Source organism: Hippocampus comes, unplaced genomic scaffold, assembly GCF_001891065.2.
Source record: "Hippocampus comes isolate QL1 unplaced genomic scaffold, H_comes_QL1_v1.1 scaffold367, whole genome shotgun sequence".
Lineage (NCBI taxonomy): Eukaryota > Metazoa > Chordata > Actinopteri > Syngnathiformes > Syngnathidae > Hippocampus > Hippocampus comes.
The window spans coordinates 671510-692615 of NW_017805741.1; the positions used below are offsets into that span (position 1 = coordinate 671510).

Sequence of the window (21106 nt, forward strand, 5' to 3'; positions counted from 1 at the left end):
GGGGGAGATGCTGCCGGGGGGGTGGGGAGGGGGCGCGTTGTCAGCCCCCCCCCTCCTCCTCCCTGAGTCAGCAACCTCACCACCGCACCAGCGCTTTCTAAAAGCCTATTCAATCCGAGGGCCCCCCGAACCTCACGCCGCCGTGACCACACGTGGGGTCAACGGGGATAGTGCAGAACAATTTTCAATGTAAGCAAATACTTATTCTTGTTCTTTAAGATTTTGTGGATACCCAATAATTTGATCAAAGGTGTCCTGGCAACATGTCGCGATTTGAACCCAATTCGACAAAAAAAGAAAAGGATCGTCCACATACATGCACTGAGGGCAGTGGAAGGAAGAGAACGGCCGGGAATCAATAAATACATTTGAATGGATAAAATATAGATTGTCGTGCCTTTTTCTGAAGTCATTCACTTTCATGACACTGCCACAGTTTATTTTTATATTTGTATGTCCAGTCTAATTATACTGGAAGTATCTTTGAATGCATCAGGGGGTGAGATGGATTTTATAAACTGCACCAGGCTTTCTCATCACCTGCACAATTTGAATTGCCAACTTGGTGGGGACCCTTTCATGACCACAATTTTATATCCCCTGCCCCGGCCCCACCCACTGTTGTCTGGAGCTGCGGAGTCACACGAGGCCAGTGAAAAAAACGTTTTCATGTGCACTTACCCAAAGAGTAAAAACCTTCCCTTGCGGTCAGGTTTGGCATCTGTTGTGTCCATCGACATCTCCTCTTTCTCTTCTAAATCTCCAAGTTGGGTCTTCTCTGCAGGTTCTCCAGCCATCTGTTGAGCATCACATGACCAAACTTTCACCATGCCGCTAACATTTTTTCATGAAACGCAATTACAATGCTTCGTATCACGAAAAGGGCTGATTCACATTCAGTTATTTCAGGAACGAGACAATAAGTGACTTTTAAACGCGAGTGCAATTGACAAATCTGATTCCATCTCGCTAGTCGTTTACGGAGAAAACTGAGTTTTAGAACGCTTATCAAACTATTTTAGGGAAGAGTGACCACGTTATCACAAACTCACGTTGTGTTGTTATAGTGCTAAGACGCTAGGTCAGTCAAGTTGCTGTTAAAAAAAAAAGTCGTTTGTTCACCACCGACACGCTTTCACTTCCTCAAAAACAACAGCTGGAAACTCTTCGGTCAAGTTTGACGGGGGAATCTCCAAGGAGCGTCACGACGTCTTACGTCACGGCCAACGTAATCTACGGCTGCCGTATTAGCGACACTTCCTTGTCGTTATGCGTGTGCGTTGTTGCCATATTGGAACGGTTCTGGCCGGCATTAAAACAAGCGTTACACTATTGTAAACTATTGAAACAAGATGTTATACCGAAAAAACAACTAATTAAACTACATTCTACTTTTTTGGGGAGTTTTACAACGAAAAGTGTTAGGACCACAATGAAAACGAGATAAAACAGTACAATAAACTAGAATTATTTTGTAATTAAAATAGAAAACTAATTATTCATCTAACATCAATATCCTTTCTGAGAATAGAAAATATTTTATAAGAACAAAGTGTTAATATGAGTGTAACTGTCATGTAAAATGTTACATACATACATACATACATACAACTGGCAATTGTTGAATCCCTTTAATCAAAATGTTAAAAAAAAAAGTCCATAGGTTGGAGATTTTTTTTTTTTTTTTTATCAACCTGCAACCTGTCTGGAAGACACTTTTGTGGCTGTGCGCATAAAACTCAATTGAATTGAAATTGATTTCCATTTTCGAAGTTGTTGCACTTCACAGCTTTTATGAGCTCACGGAACTGGAAGTAAATTAAAAAGAATGCGGTAAATATAAAATCTGATGTTTTGATTAGCTTTGAATTTCTGCATATACTTGTACCAAAATGATTCCAAGCAATCCATACAGCGTTTCAAGCGATTCCCATAAACGGTGCGGTGGTCTAGTTCCTATCTATAGCTATTGTTTAACATCGAACGCTGTGTCACTCCCGATGTGTCATAACAAGGTTGACCTAATTGTCCAGCAAGGGATCATTACACACCTACATTGCCATGTCCTGCAGATAGGCAGCTGTGTCTGCCAGTGGTCTCGAATGCTTTGGCACAAGGGGGGTGGTCCATCAAGGGAAACCCTGTCAAGTAAGAGAACGCAGTAGCACAGTCACAGAACTAAGTTTACCACCAGCGGAGAAACACACAAGAGGGACTGCCTGCTGGTTGACTGCTTCCTGAACTTTGTCTCAAGATTTTATTTTTGAAGGGGCGCAGGGTGAAGACAAAGGATTTAAAATGCAGTCTTGTGCAAGGTGCGGGTTTGTGGTGTACCCGGCGGAGAAGATCAACTGCATTGATCAGGTATTCAAAGAAGGCCTCGATTGATTGTTGTTTGGCAGAAATGTTTTTGTAATGACTATATTGTTTTACCTTCAGTCAATGTAACATATGCCAAAGCAGACAATTCTAAAAAAAATCATCACAGCTGTGGCAACGCTGAAAACGTTTACAGCAGGGTTGGGCAACCTGCGGCAGGTGGGCCAAATAGGGTCTGCATTTTATCTCTAAAAACAAATAAAAGGTCAGAGAAACGTTTCCAAAAAGCTTAAAAGCATAATAAATGATGATCATATTACACAGAGGCAAATCAAAACTGGATGCTAATGGTCAGATCTGGCCTGAAGCTAATGCTAAATTTGTGGTCCTGCCCACATGCCAAACTATGTGGTTAACACCAGAACTAATAATGTGATTTTTCTTCGGCAGAACTGGCACAAAGCATGTTTTCACTGCGACGTCTGTAAAATGGTGCTGACGGCCAATAACTTTGTCAGCCACAAGAAGAGGCCTTACTGCTCAGTGTGAGTAGAACTCAGCCAATAGTCTCCATTTCGAAAAAAAATGAATACGTAAATTCAAAATAAAAGTCACAACGGTGTGTATTTCCCGCCTGCAGACACAATCCGAGGAACAACACCTTTACCAGCGTGTATGAAACACCCATCAACATCACCGCGAAAAAGCAGAGCAATGCCAGCAGTGAGGTGAGATGCTGTCATGATGGCTTTAGGACACAAGCTACTATCTTTGCAAAGAATTTGGAACATGACACAGAAGGCGCTTACAGCATGCTTGCCTCAGGCAGGTGCTCAGTTGTGGCCAGATTGAATCACAAAAAGCAGGAATTTGGTGGTCAGGTGACTTCCTTTTTTTTTTTTTTTTTTTAAGCACTCCATGGTATCTTTTCCCAGAAGGTAGCTATGAGTCTATCGTGACGGCAGCCTTATGGAATGGAGAGGGGAGAGCGCGTCTCCGGTTATTTCTGTGTTTTGCCCTCGTCGCCGACCAGCTTTTATGCTTCAGCCGGCTAAAATTAAACTCCACAAAAAGATCCCGGCGTCGCTCCCCCTCCTCCACCTGTTCCCGTCTGTTGGATTCCGTCTGCGTCTCAGAGTCCACGCGAGACTCCCGTCTTATATTAGCAGCAGGCTAGCGAGCATATCAGCTACTGAGAGATGCACCCAAAAAAACTGAGGTCGTCACATGCCGATATCTGATCTGACCGTTGACTTGTGACCAACTTCCTATTATTTTTTTAACACATAACTTGTTTTCAATCATTCTTGGGCTGAGACTAAAACGTTTACTGTTGAGCCAAACAACTACTGGACTATTGGAGAAAACGGATTTTGTGATACCGACAGATTGTAAACGCAATATATATTGTGACAACATATTAGATGAGGCCTCAGTACAGCATCTCGAGGGACTTTACATGGAATCCAGCATCGTTAACAGAAGGTTCCTGATATGGAGTAAATCCTCGTGCATCATATGACAAACACTTGGGGCCCTAACAGATAATCTTGCATCATCAGTGTTAAGTGTTTTCTCGCCGGATCTGAAACGCTCAGTCCCTAAAATCAAGCCATCAAGTCACGATGTTTGTCAACAGCCAGATTCACCAAAATGTCACGCAACCTCGGCAGAGGAGGCACATGTCCAGTGTTGCGCTTGTGCAAACGTGTGCTGGTCTTGGCTTTAATGTTTTGTCGTCTATGTGCAATTGTAGCTGAAGTATCGCGAGGATGGCGATCGTTTTATGTCCACCTTCCACTATGACATGAAGTCCAGGGAGCTGGAGAGGGCTCGTCTAGCCAATCAGATGGCCGGCCAGGTGAGCTCAAAAGGAGAGCAACTGGCCAAAAAGGGGGACTTCCTGGCAACATTTTATTGGCTATATCTTGAACCTCAATCCTCGGGAATAGGAGACACCATATACACCAAATCATCATCACTTCTCTTCGCTTTTGTGCCTTAAATGTCTTTTGAATGTCATTTGTATCCAAACAGTCCTTCAAGTTTCAGTCAGAGTTTTCCCAGCAGCAGTCTTGGTACAACCAGGAGATGGTGTCCATGTCACAAGCTCAGACAAACATCAGTGACGTGAGTTGACTGTTTTCGGACCATTTCGTCTAAATGCTTTTTTTTTTAGGAAAGGAGTTGAATGAGTATTTCTACTTTTACCAGAGTCTTACACAAATATCTGTAATTCTACTTCAGTACGGCATGTGTGAGTACTTTTGCCACTTCTGATGCCAGGTCAAATACATGGAGGAATACGACGAGTCCAAAGGCAAAGGCAGCTTCCCGGCCCTGATCACACCGGGATACCAGGCGGCCAAAATGGCCAACACCCTGGCAAGCAACGTAAGGGAACATTTGCCACATTTGCTGCATGAGTGTGCGCCCATATTGAGATTCTTGTGCTCTGTCTCGAAAAGCTTGAATACAAAAAAGGCCACGAGGAGAGAGTTTCAAAATACACCGCCTTTGTGGACCCCCCGGAGGTGCTCCTGGCCAAGAAACAAGGGCAGATTGTCAGCGATGTGAGTCTTTTGTCAGTGACTTTCGTGTCGACTCACACTTGGGCAGATAATCATGCGAATGCTGCGGTACCTTCAATCGAGTTACGCTTCGTCATTTGGTCCGTTACTTTTGTTTTTTTTTTTTTTTGTGTCGAGAGATAAATGATTTAAGGCATTTTAATTCATAAGGGGAGATTTTTTTTTTCTACAGTTCTTGTGCATGTGAGGGCGGCCGCAGTCTCATATTCTTTTTGCAGTATGCCTACACAGAGGAGTACGAGCAGCACAAAGGCAAAGGCAGCTTCCCCGCGCATCTGACACCTGGATACAAGATGTCAAAAAAGGCCTCCGAACAGGCCAGCAACGTAAGCATAAAAAAATTGTGCCGTGGCTTGAAGTTAACCAAGCACTGATACTTTGATACTACGACTTAAATACACAGTGTGAGTACTTTTCTGAAAGTCAACTGCTGTCTCTGTGGTTTGTGGCAGATAAAGTATCGTCACGTATACGAGCAGGAGATAAAGGGCAAGGCCAGTGCCGACGCGACCTTGGCCGAAATGCTCCACGCCAGAGAGAATGCAGACAACTTCAGCCAGGTTGTTGTTGTTGTTTTTTTTTTTTTTTGGTCATCACAGAAGTCAGCAGAATATTTGTAAGAGACGTAAAAACGCAAATTCGTACATGCACCCTAAGATGGATATCTAAGTAAAACCATCTTTCCAAAGCAACTTGTGCTCATCTAAACTGCAGAATTCAAAAGGTGTGTCTCGTGAATCATCTCCGGCATATTTAATCATGCGGTGCACTTTCTGTAGATCGCCTACACCGAAGAGTACGAGCAGCAGCGAGGAAAAGGAAGCTTCCCTGCCATGATAACGCCCGGGTACCACCTGGCTAAGAAGGCTCAGGAAAACGCAAGTGATGTGAGTGGAAAGTTCACTTTGTCTTTGGATGTGGATTCTTAAAAGTTGTGGAGCTAAAAACAAAACTAGGATCGGTTGAAATCGATTTCGGTGCTCAGTGTGTGTTTGGGAGGTTAGGAGAGACAACTGAAAGAAAGAAAACACAAAAAAAAAACCCTTTGCTTCGCTTAATCTGTTTTTCTCGCAGCTGAAATACAGAAAAGACTTAAATAAGATGAAGGGCACGTCACATTTCCACAGCCTGACCTCGGAGGACAACCTGGCCTTGATGAACGCCCGCAAGATCAACAAGCTTGTCAGTGAGGTGAGGCGGTCGCTTGGCTTGAAGCCATCACGTAGACGCGATGCTCAGCGTCCCTCCGAGGCCACGCGGTGCATCTGTCCGAAATTATGTCACCGCGCGCACTTGTGGCTCTATTCTGAACAGTGAACATTTTGATGTCTATTACAAGTGGCTCGTGGCGGACTGATCATTTTAAATTGAACAAAGAGCAAGCTTTGAGATCAGTGACTAAAAGTGTGAAACGTGGAAAAAAAAAAAGAAAAAAAAAACAGTTTTTGAATCCGGCACAGTATATTTGTTGGGTCTAGTTCAGTTTTGTCGAACGTTTAAGTTGCAAATATTTGCATTTAATATTTGAGAACAGATTGTTTTTAAACATTTATTTTGAGATCGTTTTTTTGTTTTGGGGGGGGGGGGTTACTTGGTCATAATTGAAATCGTTTTTTTAGCAGGAAAATGTCTGCCTTGTTTTTGAAAAATTGGTCTTGGAGAGCTAAATTTTCCTCTCCTGGCCAACAGGTAGAGTACAAGAAAGACTTGGAGAACAGCAAAGGCCACAGCATCAATTTCTGCGAGACGCCCCAGTTTCAAAATGCTACTAAAGTAGCCAAGTTCACAAGTGATGTAAGTCCAGAGCAATGATGTTATCGTACCCTGGCCGCAATTACAATCGCATGGGAACTGTGGCGATATCGTGGTGATAACACATGCGCTACTTTTTCTGTGTGGTGCACAAGAACAAATACAAGGAGAAGTACATCGACATGAAGCGCCACTATGAAGGCTCGGGAATGGACAAGCGGACCATGCACGCCATGAAAGTCCGGACGCTGGCCAGCGACGTAAGCATTTACAGACCATCGACTCGAGGTGCCGGTCAGTCAAATGAATGAATGCCAGTCATAACCGAGCCTCGAGTCTCGAAAATCAGCCATTTAAGTCCTACCTCCCTCTTGCGTCTGGATTTCACAGCCAGTGTGCCAGTTTTTAGGCGTTTGTCCTTCAGGATGAAGAAACTGTGGTCTCTCCTGTGCTCTTCAGATTTCATACAAACAAGGTCACGAGCAAGATCAAGGCGAGTACACCTACCAAGCCACACTGACACCAGGCTACCGCAGCCAAAGGAAGCTGGACCCACTGAAAGACGTGAGTTCTCTCCAGTCTGATGACAGCGCTCGTTGAGTCGTTGAGGGATTTGCCCGGTGAAATGTCCACCTCCGCAGAAGAACTACAGGCAGCACATCGACCAGGTCAAGTACAGTCCAGTGAAGGACACGCCGGCGATCCTCCTGGCCAAGAAAAACGCTCAACTTATCAGCAATGTGAGTACAACGCGTGAGCTCAAAAGTGTCATGTTGACGGGAAAGTTTTTATCAACACATTTCATCAAGAAAATGCTTGCAACAAACCTTTTTTTATTTTATGAGAAGCCATGACGCTTGGATTCTGCTGCACCAGCGGGTGCTCATTCGAATGACCCTTCTTTTGCTTTGTGTTGCGAAGCAATCCTGTCGTTCTGAAAGAGGGCTCTTTTTGCAATCGTTCAGCTCAACTACAAAGCAGACTACGAGAAGACCAAGCATCTGTACACACTTCGCGAGGACTTGCCACAAATCAAGAGGGCCAAAGACAATGCGGCCTTGTGCAGTGACGTAAGCGGGCCCCCGTTTTCTCCATCTTCGGTGAGATGTCGTCTCCCGGTCACACCGCGCGCTCTCGTTCTAGATTAAATACAAGGAGGAGTGGGAGAAGACCAAATCGAAGGCGTGCGACATCGGCGTGGACGACCTCAGCGTCAAGGCGGCGAAGGCTTCCCGAGACCTCGCCAGCGATGTGAGGAAAAACAACACGACCCCAATGATTGGGAACGCGTGAGTCACGATGCCTGTGATGTGCCCTAGCTCAAATACAGAGAAAACTACCTGAAGAACAGGGAATTGGCCGCCGGCGTCAACGTGAGCGACTCCAAGACTTTACATTCGCTGCAGGTGGCCAAGATGCACAGCGACGTAAGTCATTCCGAGCCACCCCACTCGCGCGGCTGGCTCTTCGTGAAGTCACTCGCATTGGTTGGCTCCCCCTGCAGATTGCATACAAGAAGGGCTCCAAGGAGAACCGGGGCCAGTACAGCCTGTCGATGGACATGGTCAACCTGAGTCACGCCAAAAAGGCCCAAGCTCTGGCCAGTGACGTGGAATATCGCACCAGGCTGCACGATTACACCGTCATGGCTGATGACATCAAGGTCCAGCAAGCCAAGAAGGCGTACTCCCTGCAGAGTGAGGTGAGAAACGGGCACGTGATCTTCAAATTACAGTTGGACTCATGAAATCGGGCTATTGTGTGGTCCACAAACAGTTCAGGCCAGAGCTCGACTGTGTGTCGTGTCCTCCCGATCTGAAATTGTACTCATGAGTGTGTCATATGCTGTCTCAATGCGAGAACCCGACCGATGTTATCGAGAACAGCGGGGTCAAAATCAGTTCAGGCTTTTTTTTTTTTTTTTTAGTACATCAATCAGTCTTCAAATTCGCATTCCGTCCATTCATTCATTATAACCTGTCGGTTCATTTCAACGAGGAGCTTAACTTCGTTCTCACAAAGATGTTCTGGGCAATTTGATGATTTTTCTGTCTGACTGTGCCCCAATACACCGAGCAAAGTCTCGAAGGGCATGGCTGGATGGGCTTGATCGCGAGGATCTTGAAAGTCTCCTCGCCTCAAAGCGGTCAGATCTTTGAAGCCACCCTTTTCCAATCGACTGACCAATGACTTTTTTTTTTCTTCCGCTCATCAGAACCGGTATCGCTCAGACTTAAACTGGATGAAGGGGGTGAGCTGGGAGACCGACGGCTGCCTCAACATCACGCAGGCCAAGAAAGCCGGGGATCTGCTCAGCGACGTCAGTTCTCTGTCGTGTGTTTAATCTCCGAGCGAGCTCCGGATAAACGACGCGTTGTGTCCGGCGCTGTCACTCTTTTGTAGAATAAATATCGGCAGAAGGTGGATCGCATCAAGTTCACCCAGGTGGCGGACAATCTGTTCATCAAACACGCCAAGAAGAGCCAGGAATTGCAGAGCGACGTAAGGTCATCGCGATGAAAGCAGACTTGCGTTGCCGCAGCTCACCGTCGGTCACTGCTTTTGAAAATTGTGCTTTTTAGCTGGCGTACAAAGCAAACACCGAGCAGATGATCCACCAGTACACCATGACGAAGGATACGCCGCTGTTCAGACAAGCCAAGGCAAACGCCGAGCTTCTCAGTGGGGTGAGTGCGCCGACCTTCCTGGATTTTATAAGAGTGACGACGTGAACGCTCATGGTTTTATCACCTTTTTTTGCCAAAACTGATAGAGTGGCGTTACTTTGAAAACAAAGGACATCGGAATAGGATTGAAAATCCTCAGAATCCGGTTGTTCAAGGGGTCATTTGAGGTGTACATTCACCTTCAAGGCAAAGATGGTCGTTCGGGGTTTGCGTTCCTTGCGTGTTCAAAAGCAAACCGTCATTCCTCTGATTGTACTTTCTTTCTTTTTTCTTTCAGAAAATCTACAAAAGCCAATGGGAGAAACAGCGGGAAAAGGGCTTTGAGCTCCGATTAGACTCACTTTCGATTCTCACCGCCAGAGCTAAGAGAGACCTGGCCAGTGATGTGAGTTTTTTTTTTTTCCCCCACGATCGGCGGACAGATTTAGAAATGAGGACAGGACCTTTGATTTGTGTGAAATTCAAGAATGAATGGTTAGAATGGGTAAAAGCCGTGCCTCAGAAACAAAGCGACTTTCATGCCTACCGTTTTCATCATTTATCGGCAGCTTCTGTGACCGGCCCACCTCTCGGTAAAACTCCTCCGTCTTGTTCCCTGGCAGGTCAAATACAAAGAGCAATATGAGAAAAACAAAGGCAAGGTGATCGGAATCAAGTCAGTCAGCGACGACTCACAGATGGCTCACTCGGCTCTGGCCACCAAACTACAGAGTGGCCGCGACTACAAGAAGAACTATGAGGACACCAAGACCCAATTCAAGTGAGGCCTTCGGTGTTGGTGAACGCGACGTGACTTTTTCATGCGCGCTGTTCCTGCACCAAATGCTAAGCTATCTAAACGTAGAATGATACAGCAGATAGATAACGCGTCTGTATGTGCCGTCGCCTCAGAGCGGATGATACTTTTCCTTTCCCGACATTGATATTGAGACTGTAAAACACGACAATGTGCGACTCAATCTCCTCCCCAGTGTTTCTCTGGACATGCTCAATATCAGCCAGGCCAAGAAGGCCCAAGACTTGGCGGCAGACTACAACTACAGAACATTCCTGCACGAGTACACCACGCTGCCAACTGACATGAATGTGGCCTGGGCAAAGAAGGCCTACGGACTGCAGAGCGACGTCAGTGCCACAGACAGAGAGTTTCAGAAACTTCTATGTCATTGGTCGGTAAACCATTTTGGAGAACCGCCTGTCTATGTGTGCGTCTTTAGAAACTCTACCGATCCGATCTGGCCTGGATGAAGGGTGTCGGCTGGGAGGCCTCCAAGTCTTTGGATGTCCAGCAGGCCAAAAAAGCCGGGGAGCTGGTCAGCGAGGTAACGAACAGAAATTGATAGGTGCGAGCGATTGTGTAAAGCAGGAGTGAGAGGAGAGAGACACAGAAGGAAGAAATAGAATGTTGGCCATCAAAAGCCCAATGAAATTCTCAAGTCAAGATTTCAACCCCTCCCGCTTTAGAAAAAGTATCGCCAGAATGTGAGCGCCCTGAAGTTTACAAGTGTTGAAGACACGCCAGAGATGGTTCAGGCCAAACTCAGCAACAAACTGGCCATTGATGTGAGTACTTGTGACTTGAGTCGTCATGTCTCGAGTGTGATGAGCGGTTTTGCGAATGTGAAATGATGCTCGATACGATGTCTTGACAGAGGTTGTACAGAGAGAAGGGAGAAAACATGAAGCACAACTACACCCTCGATGAGGAGCTGCCCGAGTTTGTGCAAGCCAAGATCAACGCCTTGAACTTGAGTGAGGTAAACGGACGCCGAAAACCAATCCGTTCTGCCTCAGTGCGACTTTTACAAGCTAAAAAAACTCTTTGATTTCAGAGTCGTTACAAAGAATCTTGGACTAAACTACGTGACGGAGGCCACAGACTGCGTCTGGATGCTATTCCTTTCCAGTCGGCCAAAGCCTCTGCTGACATACTGAGTGATGTGAGTGGCCAGCGCGCCGGTCCGACGAGGAAATCTGATGTCAGAGGCCTCAAAGCTGTCATCGTCTTGCCAATATATTCATTGCAATGCTATGTTCGTGTCATGACAGCAAAAATACAAAGGGGAGTTTGAGAAGACCAAAGGGAAGATGACTGGACCGAAAGGGCTGCAAGACGACATGAACATGGCTCACTCCGTTTACGCCAACAAGCTGCAAAGCGACGTGGGTGCTTTCTCTCTTTGGTAGACTTTTTACCTGATTGAAAACACCTTTTCCCCTTCCGCCACCCAGATTACGTACAAGAAGGAGTCGGCCAGCCAGCGCTCCAAGCACCACCTTCCAATGGATATGTTGGAGGTGGCCCATGCCAAGAAGGCCCAGTCTTTGGTCAGCGATCACGACTACAGGCTGACCTTGCATCAGTACACCTCCCTGCCGGACGACATGAAGCTGCAGGCGGCGAAGAAAGCGTACGCTCTGCAAAGCGAGGTAAGGCACACTCAACACTTACAAGGAGTTACAACAACCACGTCACGATTTTCTCCATGTTGCAGAGGATGTATCGTTCCGATCTCAATTACCTGCGGGGTGCAGCGTGGATCGCAACTGGGGCTCTGCAAATTGAAGGCTCCAGGAAAGCTGGTGACCTGATCAGTGACGTAAGACTGATGATTTACCTGACTGCCTGCCGACCCACCTACCTGGCTACAAACATTTCAATACCGCAATGCCTCTAAACTGGAGCAAAGATGACTCGCAATCTTTGTCCTACCTCAGAAAAAGTATCGCCAGCAACCATACAACTTCAAGCACACGTCTGTGGCAGACTCCCCTGACATAATCCACGCCAAACTCAGTGGACTGATCACGAATGAGGTAAGTATGTCGTTTTCCCTCGCAACGTGGTCATACCGTTATTCGCTAAACTTGCCTCTCGCCTAGCGTCTGTACAAAGAGAAAGGGGTGAGCGACCAGCACAGCTACACCATCACGGCCGAAAGACCGGAGATCACTCAAGCAAAGATCAACGCGGCTAACTTTAGCGAGGTCAGACCGGCTTCTGTGGCCCGTCGACTTGTTCTCACTGTCGGACATTTGAAGCCGGATGGTTGGTTCTTCAGATCCGATACAGGGACTCCTGGCATAATCTGAGGGCTCGGGGCTACAAGCTGACCATGCAGGACATACCATTCCAGGCAGCCAAGAGCTCCACGGGCATCGCCAGTGATGTAAGATTACGATGACAGATACGGGCGCTAGTCTACTTACTCATATTCCAGTTACCAACATCACGGACACAAGACTAATCTGTTGCGTGAGTGAGGTCACATTTTGGTTCAAAACAGAAAAAAAAAATTGAGCAAGCGACAGTTTGTCATTGAAAAATCTCTAAAGTCGGTGCACTAACAGTCAAGCCAAAATAAAGGTCTTTGGATTTGTGTTGCCACAATTTGAGTGCCGTATATTTTGTATCTCCCTCTCCGCAGTACAAGTACAAACACAACCACCTCATGGAAAAAGGCAAGCGCATTGGCGCCCAGAGCGTTTCGGACGACACGTATCTGCTGCACTACATGCAGGCAAACCGGTTGGCCAGCGACCAGGAGTACCGCAAGGACGCCTTGACGGCCAGCGGGCGCTACCACCTGACGCCTGACACGGTCCACTTCGTCACGGCCAGGAACGCTCAGGCCCTGGCCAGCGAGCAGGACTACAGGAAGAGACTTCACGAGTACACGGTGCTTCCCGACGACATGAAGGTCAACTGGGCTAAGAAAGCCTACAACCTGCAGAGTGAGGTGAGGCAGGGCGACCAAAGAATGCGATCATTGGGTTGGGAGGTGAACTGAGTGATATGACCGCTTCCTGTCTAGACACTGTACAAGTCGGACCTGAACTTCATGAAGGGCGTGGCGTGGGATGGCGTGGGAGCACCGCAGCTGGAGTCGGCCAAGAATGCTGGGAGACTTGTTAGTGATGTAAGTGGGCACTTTCAGATGACACCGTGTTGAAAAAGAAGCAACCCGCATGAAAGATAAACATGGCAAGGCACTTTTGGAAAGACACAGAACTCCCTGTGAAAAAGAAAAATGTAGAAGTAGTAAACCAGACAAAGCCAAAAGATCAGGAAGAGCTTGGCCGATGTAGCAACACAAACCATCTAACGATACTCACGGACCGAGTGTATCTTATCCCTACGATGTGGGAACGGCAACTGCTACTTCGAGTTGGTAGGGGTCCTCCTCCTGCAAACTGTAACAAAACATAAAAACGGTCACAAAGCACGGCGGAAACGATGAGTCGCAATATACCGAGAGAATATCACCGTACAGCAAATGCATTTTTTCACCATGCAGAAGCGATACCGCCAACTGCCAGACAGCTTGAAGTTCACCTCGGTGACAGACTCCCCAGATATGCTCCACGCCAAGGCCAGCTATCAACAGTGCAGCGAGGTAACGTGAAGAAAATGGATAACGAAACAGTTTTGAGCAGTTTCTGGACACATGATTCCGGTTCTCCATCCAGAGGCTGTACAAATCGGGTCGGAACGACGACATGAACAAGTACACCTTACATCCGGACGATCCCGACTTCGTCCGAGCCAGGATGAACGCCCAGCACATTAGCGACGTAAGATCCATTGAAAACTAGAAACATGCACCGTACTCACACGAGGCTTTCAAGGAACATTGAACAATATTGTTGGAGGGACCTCCTCGAACCTTTTTGTTTGCGGTCTAACGGTTGAAGAGTGAATTTTACTTTGATCCCGAAATTTCACCTGAAAGCTGAATATTCCTAGCCTTTTGGAAGCAGTGTACAGTGGATGCTAAGAAATGGGACCACTGAACCATTTGGGTGCAGAAAGTATACAAGGCCTCCGGAGAGCAGCTGAAGATGCTGGGCTACGACTTGCGGCTGGACGCCATCCCCTTCCGAACGGCAAAGGCCTCGAGGGAAATTGCCAGCGATGTGAGTGTTGTCTGCGCTTCTTGGAAATGATCAGAAAAGGGCCTCTGCCCCAAAGTCCTCAAAGCTGAAGATCCGTCATTCGTAGTCAATCAGTCCTAATTTCCGAACCGATGAGGTGCAATCTGATTATTTCCGGGGAATGACCAAAGACCACTTGCCCCTCGACTAGGTGCTCTACAAGGACTCTCACTTGCGGGAGAAGGGCCAGCAGGTGGGGCTGCGCTGCGTGGAGGACGACCCGAAAATGATGCACTCGCTGGCGGCCAGCAAGCTCCAGAGCAACCTGGAGTACAAGCGGCAGTCCAAGGAGGAGCGGGCCAACTACAAGATCCACGCCGACCAGCCCGAGTTCCTGCTGGCCAAGAAGAGCCAGGCACAGGCCAGCGACTTGGCGTACCGAAGCAAGCTCCACGACTACACGTGCGACTCGGAGCAGCTCCAGGTCAAGCACGCCAAGCAGGCCTACCAGCTGCAGAGCGACGTAAGACCCACCGAGCAGTCTGTGGACATTCTCGGTCAAAGTTCACTTTTGTCAATTTCAGTTTTTGCGGACTCACGATCACTATCGTCACGACGACTGTAGTGTTAGTGTCACCTTTGGTTGACGCTCGAGCTCCTGCTGTGACGTCTGTTGCAGGTGAACTACAAGTCGGACCTGAACCGGATGAGGGGAGCGGGCTGGACCCCTCCTGGCTCCCACAAGGTTGAGCTGGCTCGCCGGGCTGCCGAGCTGGGCTTGGCTGAGGGGGTGACCACAGATGAGGCCATCGCCAAGTACCAGCGCATGATAATGGTGAGTCCGAATTGGTGCGTCTGTCTCTTCCAGGGGGAGACAACTCGGCTCCGAGAGTGCCGCAGTCCCGCACGTTTCAGAAGTCCCCTTTTCCAACACACCTGATTCAAATGATCAGAATAGTTATTAGGCTTTTACACAGCTAGTTGAGGAGCTGATCATGCGCGTCACAGAGAGAAGGTGGATGATAGTCATTTATTTTTATTAATCTAACATAACAGCCAGTGTGTGGGACAAAGACTTTGTGCATGGCTAACTTTAATGTAGTGTGCCAAGAGAGGGAAACCGCCAAACACACGTTGAGATGATAATACAATTCAGTCAATTGTGAGGAATTAAAAAAAAAAATTTCCACGGGTTTCATTTGGTCATGATGTAGCCAAAATGAACATTTCAAGAGTTTAAGTCGCAAAGGACAACATTTGACCAAAGTCCTCACACACTCTTGGGAATTTTACACATTTGCATTGACACAGATGAAATGGTTCCTGAAAAGTAGTCATTGGCCACAAATGGCCAGCATTGAGCTCAAAGGGTCACTATCAAGCTTTCAACCAACCTTTTCCATGTTGCAGCTCCACTACCAGCAGCGGATGGAGGAGCAACAGCAGCAGCAACAACAGCAACACTCGTCCGAGCAGGCGCAGACCAGCGAGGAGATGCGGCAAGGCGTCAACATGGACGCCACGGAGGTGCTTCACGTCAACAGGACAAAGACCTACCAGACCGTGCAGAAAAAGACCACCACCACCACCACCACAAGTAGCAGCAGCGCCACCTTCAAATCCATGGAGAAGAAATCCAGCAGCGCCTCGTCGGCCGCACGGCACAGCGCGCTCAAGACATCCGGTCAGGCCAAAGCTATTAAAGATACTTAGAAGTTTGGGAGAATACGGCCACGCGGGACTGAGCTAGATGGATGATGAATGAAGGATGCAAGCATGTTGAATGAAGATGGAACTTGCTATGTTTAGCACAAAAAAATAATAATAATAATCAACAGCACAGTGATGGATTTAACAATGACAAAAAGTGAATGTAAATACAGTTTTACAGCAAAGAAAGTAAATAGAAAATTTACAACAAAAGAGCGTTGTAAATGCAATTGAACCCAGGAAATGTAGGACGTGACATGAAATGATTTTAAGAGCATGAAAGATCAATGTTATGTTTGCATTTAGGAATTGTCATCACAGCAGGAAGTGGCCATCCCCCCCCCATGACCCCCTCCCCCCCACACACACAAGCACGTTTGCCGCAACTTTTTGTTTGGTGCCGATGTTTTAGCTTGGGTTTGATGATGTCGTACACTCGGAGCGAGGCATCAACTCTTAAGTCTGGCAGGTTCAGCTTTTGTGACGTGAAAACTCAAAGCTGGGCTCGGAGTAAATGCTCCATTTGACCGCATTCAAAATAAATCAATCAATCAAAAATCCCAATCTTGCACGTTTCTGTCAATTGTTTAATGGTTCAGGAATTCCTGGTTTGATAGCTTCACATCACTTGCTATTCACTGGAGTAAAATCGAGGTTGGAAGCTTATTGCACTACGGTTCACCTCGCCAAGGTTCAGCCGATCTCGTGTCGAATCCAGTTGACAAACTTGTAGACATCGACGTAGACGCCGGGCTTGTTCGGGAGGCCGCAGCCATCTCCCCAACTCAGCACTCCAGCCAGGTAATGTACGCCGTTGTGCTGGCACACCAGAGGGCCGCCGGAGTCACCCTGCGCGATAAGCCAAAGGTCATGCGCTACCCAAAAAAACAGAGAGCCTGAAATGGTGCCAAGTGAAATCTCCAAAGGGTACAATGGTCAGAGGTGATTTGAAAAAACGAGGACTTTGTCCCCACTTCAGCTTGGAAACTTTTTGAAATGAGAACAATTTGGAAGTCAGCCGGCATCAATCACGCTCCGCTTTGGAGGTTCCAGTGTAGAAACGATTTGTCGCGAGGACGCGACGCTCCGCGTTCATACATAACAAGAGTCGGCTCCCCCTTTCATGTTGCCTGCGCACAGCTCGCCGTCGCGCAAAAGGCCTTCGTACGCTTGAGGCTGATTGCATGTCCGCTCCGAGATGAGCAAGACGTAGGCGTCCAACAAGTCGTTGCTTCTGCTGGCTGGAAAGGGCCACAACTTTAGTTGGCTTGCGGTCAAAGTGAACGAGAAACCGCAATCTGAAAATGCACTTTCAATCAATCACACGCTCATGTCACGTTTTTTTCAGTGGGGAAATTTACAGTTTCCATTGTTTCCCCATCCTGAGACCACGCATTCCTTTCCGACGGGGAAGTCCTGTTTGGGTAGACACACAGTTCGAACAAATCTTGATTCCCGGGCACAGTATTGGCCGTGTGTGACTTGGAGTTGGAGCAGAGCTACAAAACACAAGAAGCGGAGTTGGACAATCACAAAAGGATCCAGAAACATCAACTTCTCCCGTTACCGGTTCTGATGATTTTCACCTAAGTACCAACATCATGAGCAACACAAAGTGCACCGCACCTCGGAGGAGGATAAGTGCTCATATAAAATGAACCGACGGATGCGTTTGGACCAACCGATGTCAACGTCACCACGCGCAGGATGAAGGAGGATGGTGACCACTGGGATGAGCTGGTACGTGAGCTCCGTCGAGTCGAGTTTGACCGCTCCCACCATCACCTGGTATTCATTAGCCGTATCGCTAGAAACACATTCAAGAATCAAACAAATGAAAAACAAAACAGAAGGCCGTATGGAAGCCGGTTCCGGGAACGGCGGGACTTTGGAGCGCAGCCCAAAAGCAAGGTGTTCTTTTGGATTTGGAAAGGAATTGAAAGCGTTTCAAACTTTGGACTTATTCTTCAAGATATGACGGCAGACTTCGATTCTTGAAAATGACAACTTCCTTCCTCTCACTATGACAACTTTTTCATTGACATACAACTTTGTTCTCAGAATTTATTTATTTTTTCCCTCCAAGATACATGATGCCGCTCTCTGAAAACAGGGATCTTTTTCCCAATGTTTTCCGAATGAGCAAGACTACATGTAAATGAGGTGAAAAAAAAAAATCACTGTGTTTATGAAAATAAAATGTGTTCTTCCCATACTAAAGTTTGCCTAGTTCGAATTTCAAGAATACTTAAAAAAAAAAAAATCCTAATTTCTTGGACTAATAAATTTCAGTTCCCAGTACCTACATGCAATGCGCAGCCGTGACGACCCAGCAGGAGGAGAGCAGGGCACCGCCGCAACTCGGATCGAAGGCGACGTTGGAGCCTTTTGGTCGTTCCTGCACCGACACTTGCCACGGGTGGGCACCCGGCCATGACTTGATGCCCCAGAAAATCCGGTGGTGCTCCTTTGGCTGGGCAATACCGCACTGGGAGAACATGGCGACAGGTTGGTTTGGATTGGTCGGGCGAGTAAGATGAAAGACTTCTGTAAATATCGAGAGGGAATGGAAGAGTGAACACAGAGTCTGAGGTTTTCTCAAAAAGAAAAAACTTTTGGGGACACAACACAATATTCTTGAAAACTTTTCAAGAGCACGTGTCACCCCCTCCAAAACTATTAAGACTTTTTCCTCAAACATATACGATTTTATTCTTGGAAACTTTTTTCTCAAATACAAAAACTTAAGACTTTTTATCCAGGTTCTTTGAATTTATTCTCTGCAAATTACAACTTTCTTGCCAAAGTTATTTGAATAAATTCTCTGAAAATTCGGACTTGTTCCAGAGAGTCTGAGACTTTATTAAAAAAATAAATGAATCAATAAATTGAAAAAGACCCACGACTGTATTCTTTTTTTTTCCAAGATTGAAGGCTTTCCCTTCCAAACAATGGTTGTGTGTGAGTTCCCACCTGGGTGGCACGGCTTGACGTCGCAGTAGTCCCACTCCACCTTGGCCCTTTTGACATAACACCACGGCTTGTTCTCCCCATCTGGATTCCTAACATGACAACGATCAAATACATGATTAAACATTGATCTCACACACACACGCACTAACAAAGAATGTAATTTTATGACAAAAAAAGGAAATGACCATTTGATACCTGCAGTGGTTGTTTTGTCCCAAGCCGCTGAAGTTTGGGTACATGTCGAAAGGACTTCGCCCTTCATTTAGCAGAATGGAGACGGAATGCCAGTTGAGACATTCCTCACCGTGTACCGTGGTACTGACCATGCCGCCGTATGACGTGCCGTTGCCCACGTAGCAGTCATTGGGGGCTATACACACACACACACACACACACACACACACACACACACTTTCTCCAATAGTTTCTGGACAAATGTGGTACAGTATATATTTTCAAGAAAAAAAAAATCGTAATCATGTGGGAACGCAGTCACACATTTTCAAGAAAAAAAGCTGCAATCTCATGAGAAAAAAGTTGGACACATTTTTTGGTCAATTTATTGAAAATGCTGTTGTTTAATGTTCTCAAATAAGAATCTCAAATTGTGGACATTTTAGAAGACAAGAGTGCCGATAGCGCGTACCTACTTGGCAGTAGCGTCCTCTGTATCCTTTGCGACAAGTGCAATTTGCTTGGCGATTTTGCTCCATACAGACGCCTCCGTTGTGGCAAGGATTGGGACTGCAGGGAACGGCTTGCTCTGCTCGACCGAGGTTCAAAGTTGGCAAAACAGGAATCAAAGTTGGCAAACCATACGGTGATTAAAAATCGGAATCCGTTGACTTCATTCATCTCTGAGAGGTTCAAATGAATTGTTCTTTCATCATTTCATTGATGATTTATTTGTTTGCAATTCATTCAAATTTTAATCATTTCCTAGATTGACTCCATGTTTATTTCATTTTGGCACAAGAAGAAAGGAATTGCAGGAGTTGACTGGATTAGTCCGTCATTCGTGGCTTACTAATTATGAAATATAAATGATCAATTATGTTTTAGATATTTTTAATCATTTATTTTATGGAGTTATACCAAGACAAAAGTTTTTAGGGCAATTATTTAAAAATATATTCCTCCCTTAATTTAGTCATTCATACATTCATTAATTATACATTTGCTATTCTCAGCAATTAATCCATCTTTTAATCTTTTATTTTATTGGTTATTTATTTTCAACCAATATTTTTTTGCCATTATTTCACATTAAATTCCACATATGTGATAATAACACCAATCCAGCTTTCATATGTATATGCAGTAACTATTATGAATACATTTTGAGTAATACGTTTGCTTTCTAGCCATTTCATTGTTGAATTATTTCATTTTGACACAGCAACAAACATAACAACACTCAAAATATGCCAAATCTCTCAATCTAACTGCTGGCAGTCTGTGTAATTTGTCTGCAAGAAATAACGTATACTTGACTACACTCTTGATGGAGTCGGTGATGCTTTTGCAGAAAACAAATTTGAACCAAAAGCCTTAAATACTCACGTTGGAGACAGTTGGGTCCGAGGTAGGGGTATGTGCACTTGCACTCTGGTCCTCCAGCAGAGTTCAACACGCAGTCACCAAAATGACAATTCATATCCTTGCAGACATCTTTAGCTGAATATTCAATTAAAAAAAAACCCACAACAAACAAACAAACAAAAAAAAAACATTAGGCGAACACAGTGGTACCTTGGCTGACAAGATTTTCAAGATACATACTGGCCGCCCGACTCCCCCTCGCCCTTCCCCGCCTTGGCTTGTGAGCAATGATTTGAGTTACGAGTATTGGACGACGGCTGTGGCGAACTTTATAACGAGCGGCAATTTAGCAGGGAGTGAATCATTTTTTCAAAACTGAACCCCTTAAGCCTTTTATTGCGCCTACCGGTTAAAGTTTGTTGTAAAACTTAGCATAAAAGAAAGAAGAGCCAAACCACTTAATTTAGGTTTGAGAGTCTGCTAGCTCACACGATGAAAAAACGACGAAGGCTAACAAAACTAGCAATGATTTATCTGCTCGGTAGAAACGTTGAAACAACTTATGTTTGGACACAATGACTATAACAGCGCAAACAGACAAGGCATGAAAAACTCACAGGCAGATTGTATATTCGCCATCGTCGAAAAATGACCAAT

The 21106-nt window shown here is 46.1% G+C and overlaps 3 protein-coding genes across 9 annotated transcripts in view; 1 reads left to right on the forward strand and 2 right to left on the reverse strand.

Annotated features, from left to right (window-relative positions):
* The window catches only part of LOC109523912 (caspase-7-like), a 10573-nt gene extending 3502 nt beyond the window's left edge, over nt 1–7071 (reverse strand). The window contains exons 1-3 of one of the 4 annotated variants that reach the window (XM_019883379.1): nt 7027–7071; nt 2056–2141; nt 682–797 (exon numbers count right to left, since the gene is read on the reverse strand). In XM_019883379.1, the coding sequence (XP_019738938.1) occupies nt 682–797; nt 2056–2130 (191 nt within the window). In that variant the 5' untranslated portion in view covers nt 2131–2141; nt 7027–7071. Of the gene's footprint in view, nt 1–681; nt 798–1052; nt 1202–2051; nt 2154–5053; nt 5130–7026 lie in introns of those variants that run through there. The other 3 variants (XM_019883378.1, XM_019883381.1, XM_019883380.1) reach the window with 3 other exon arrangements.
* On the forward strand, nt 2163–16035 carry nrap (nebulin-related anchoring protein). Of its 3 annotated transcripts, XM_019883372.1 has the most exons (43): nt 2164–2364; nt 2770–2864; nt 2960–3047; nt 4076–4180; nt 4357–4449; nt 4606–4713; nt 4788–4892; nt 5129–5236; nt 5363–5470; nt 5690–5797; nt 5985–6101; nt 6600–6704; nt 6818–6922; nt 7122–7226; nt 7304–7402; nt 7628–7732; nt 7806–7913; nt 7982–8089; nt 8167–8364; nt 8878–8982; nt 9066–9164; nt 9245–9349; nt 9627–9734; nt 9952–10109; nt 10321–10474; nt 10567–10671; nt 10814–10912; nt 11002–11106; nt 11182–11289; nt 11399–11512; nt 11582–11779; nt 11845–11949; nt 12068–12166; nt 12233–12337; nt 12412–12519; nt 12778–13089; nt 13165–13269; nt 13648–13746; nt 13820–13924; nt 14159–14266; nt 14436–14747; nt 14904–15059; nt 15635–16035. In XM_019883372.1, the coding sequence occupies exons 1-43, from the start codon at nt 2299–2301 to the stop codon at nt 15935–15937; spliced, it is 5409 nt and encodes a 1802-aa protein (XP_019738931.1). In that variant the 5' UTR covers nt 2164–2298; the 3' UTR covers nt 15938–16035. The 3 variants fall into 3 exon arrangements, with proteins under 3 accessions (XP_019738933.1, XP_019738931.1, XP_019738932.1); XM_019883374.1 differs by lacking the exon at nt 13165–13269 and having other exon boundaries at nt 2163–2364; XM_019883373.1 differs by lacking the exon at nt 4076–4180.
* Nucleotides 16036–16192: 157 nt separating this feature from the next.
* On the reverse strand, nt 16193–21100 carry LOC109523911 (hyaluronan-binding protein 2-like). 2 transcript variants are annotated; one of them, XM_019883375.1, is made up of 10 exons: nt 21067–21100; nt 20471–20584; nt 19554–19670; nt 19103–19277; nt 18908–18996; nt 18241–18481; nt 17617–17741; nt 17296–17433; nt 17033–17175; nt 16193–16783 (listed from the first exon to the last, which is right to left on the reverse strand). In XM_019883375.1, exons 1-10 carry the CDS (start codon nt 21086–21088, stop codon nt 16628–16630), a joined length of 1320 nt encoding a protein of 439 aa, XP_019738934.1. In that variant the 5' UTR covers nt 21089–21100; the 3' UTR covers nt 16193–16627. The 2 variants fall into 2 exon arrangements, with proteins under 2 accessions (XP_019738934.1, XP_019738935.1); XM_019883376.1 differs by lacking the exons at nt 20471–20584; nt 21067–21100 and having other exon boundaries at nt 19558–19639.
* Nucleotides 21101–21106: the final 6 nt, after the last annotated feature.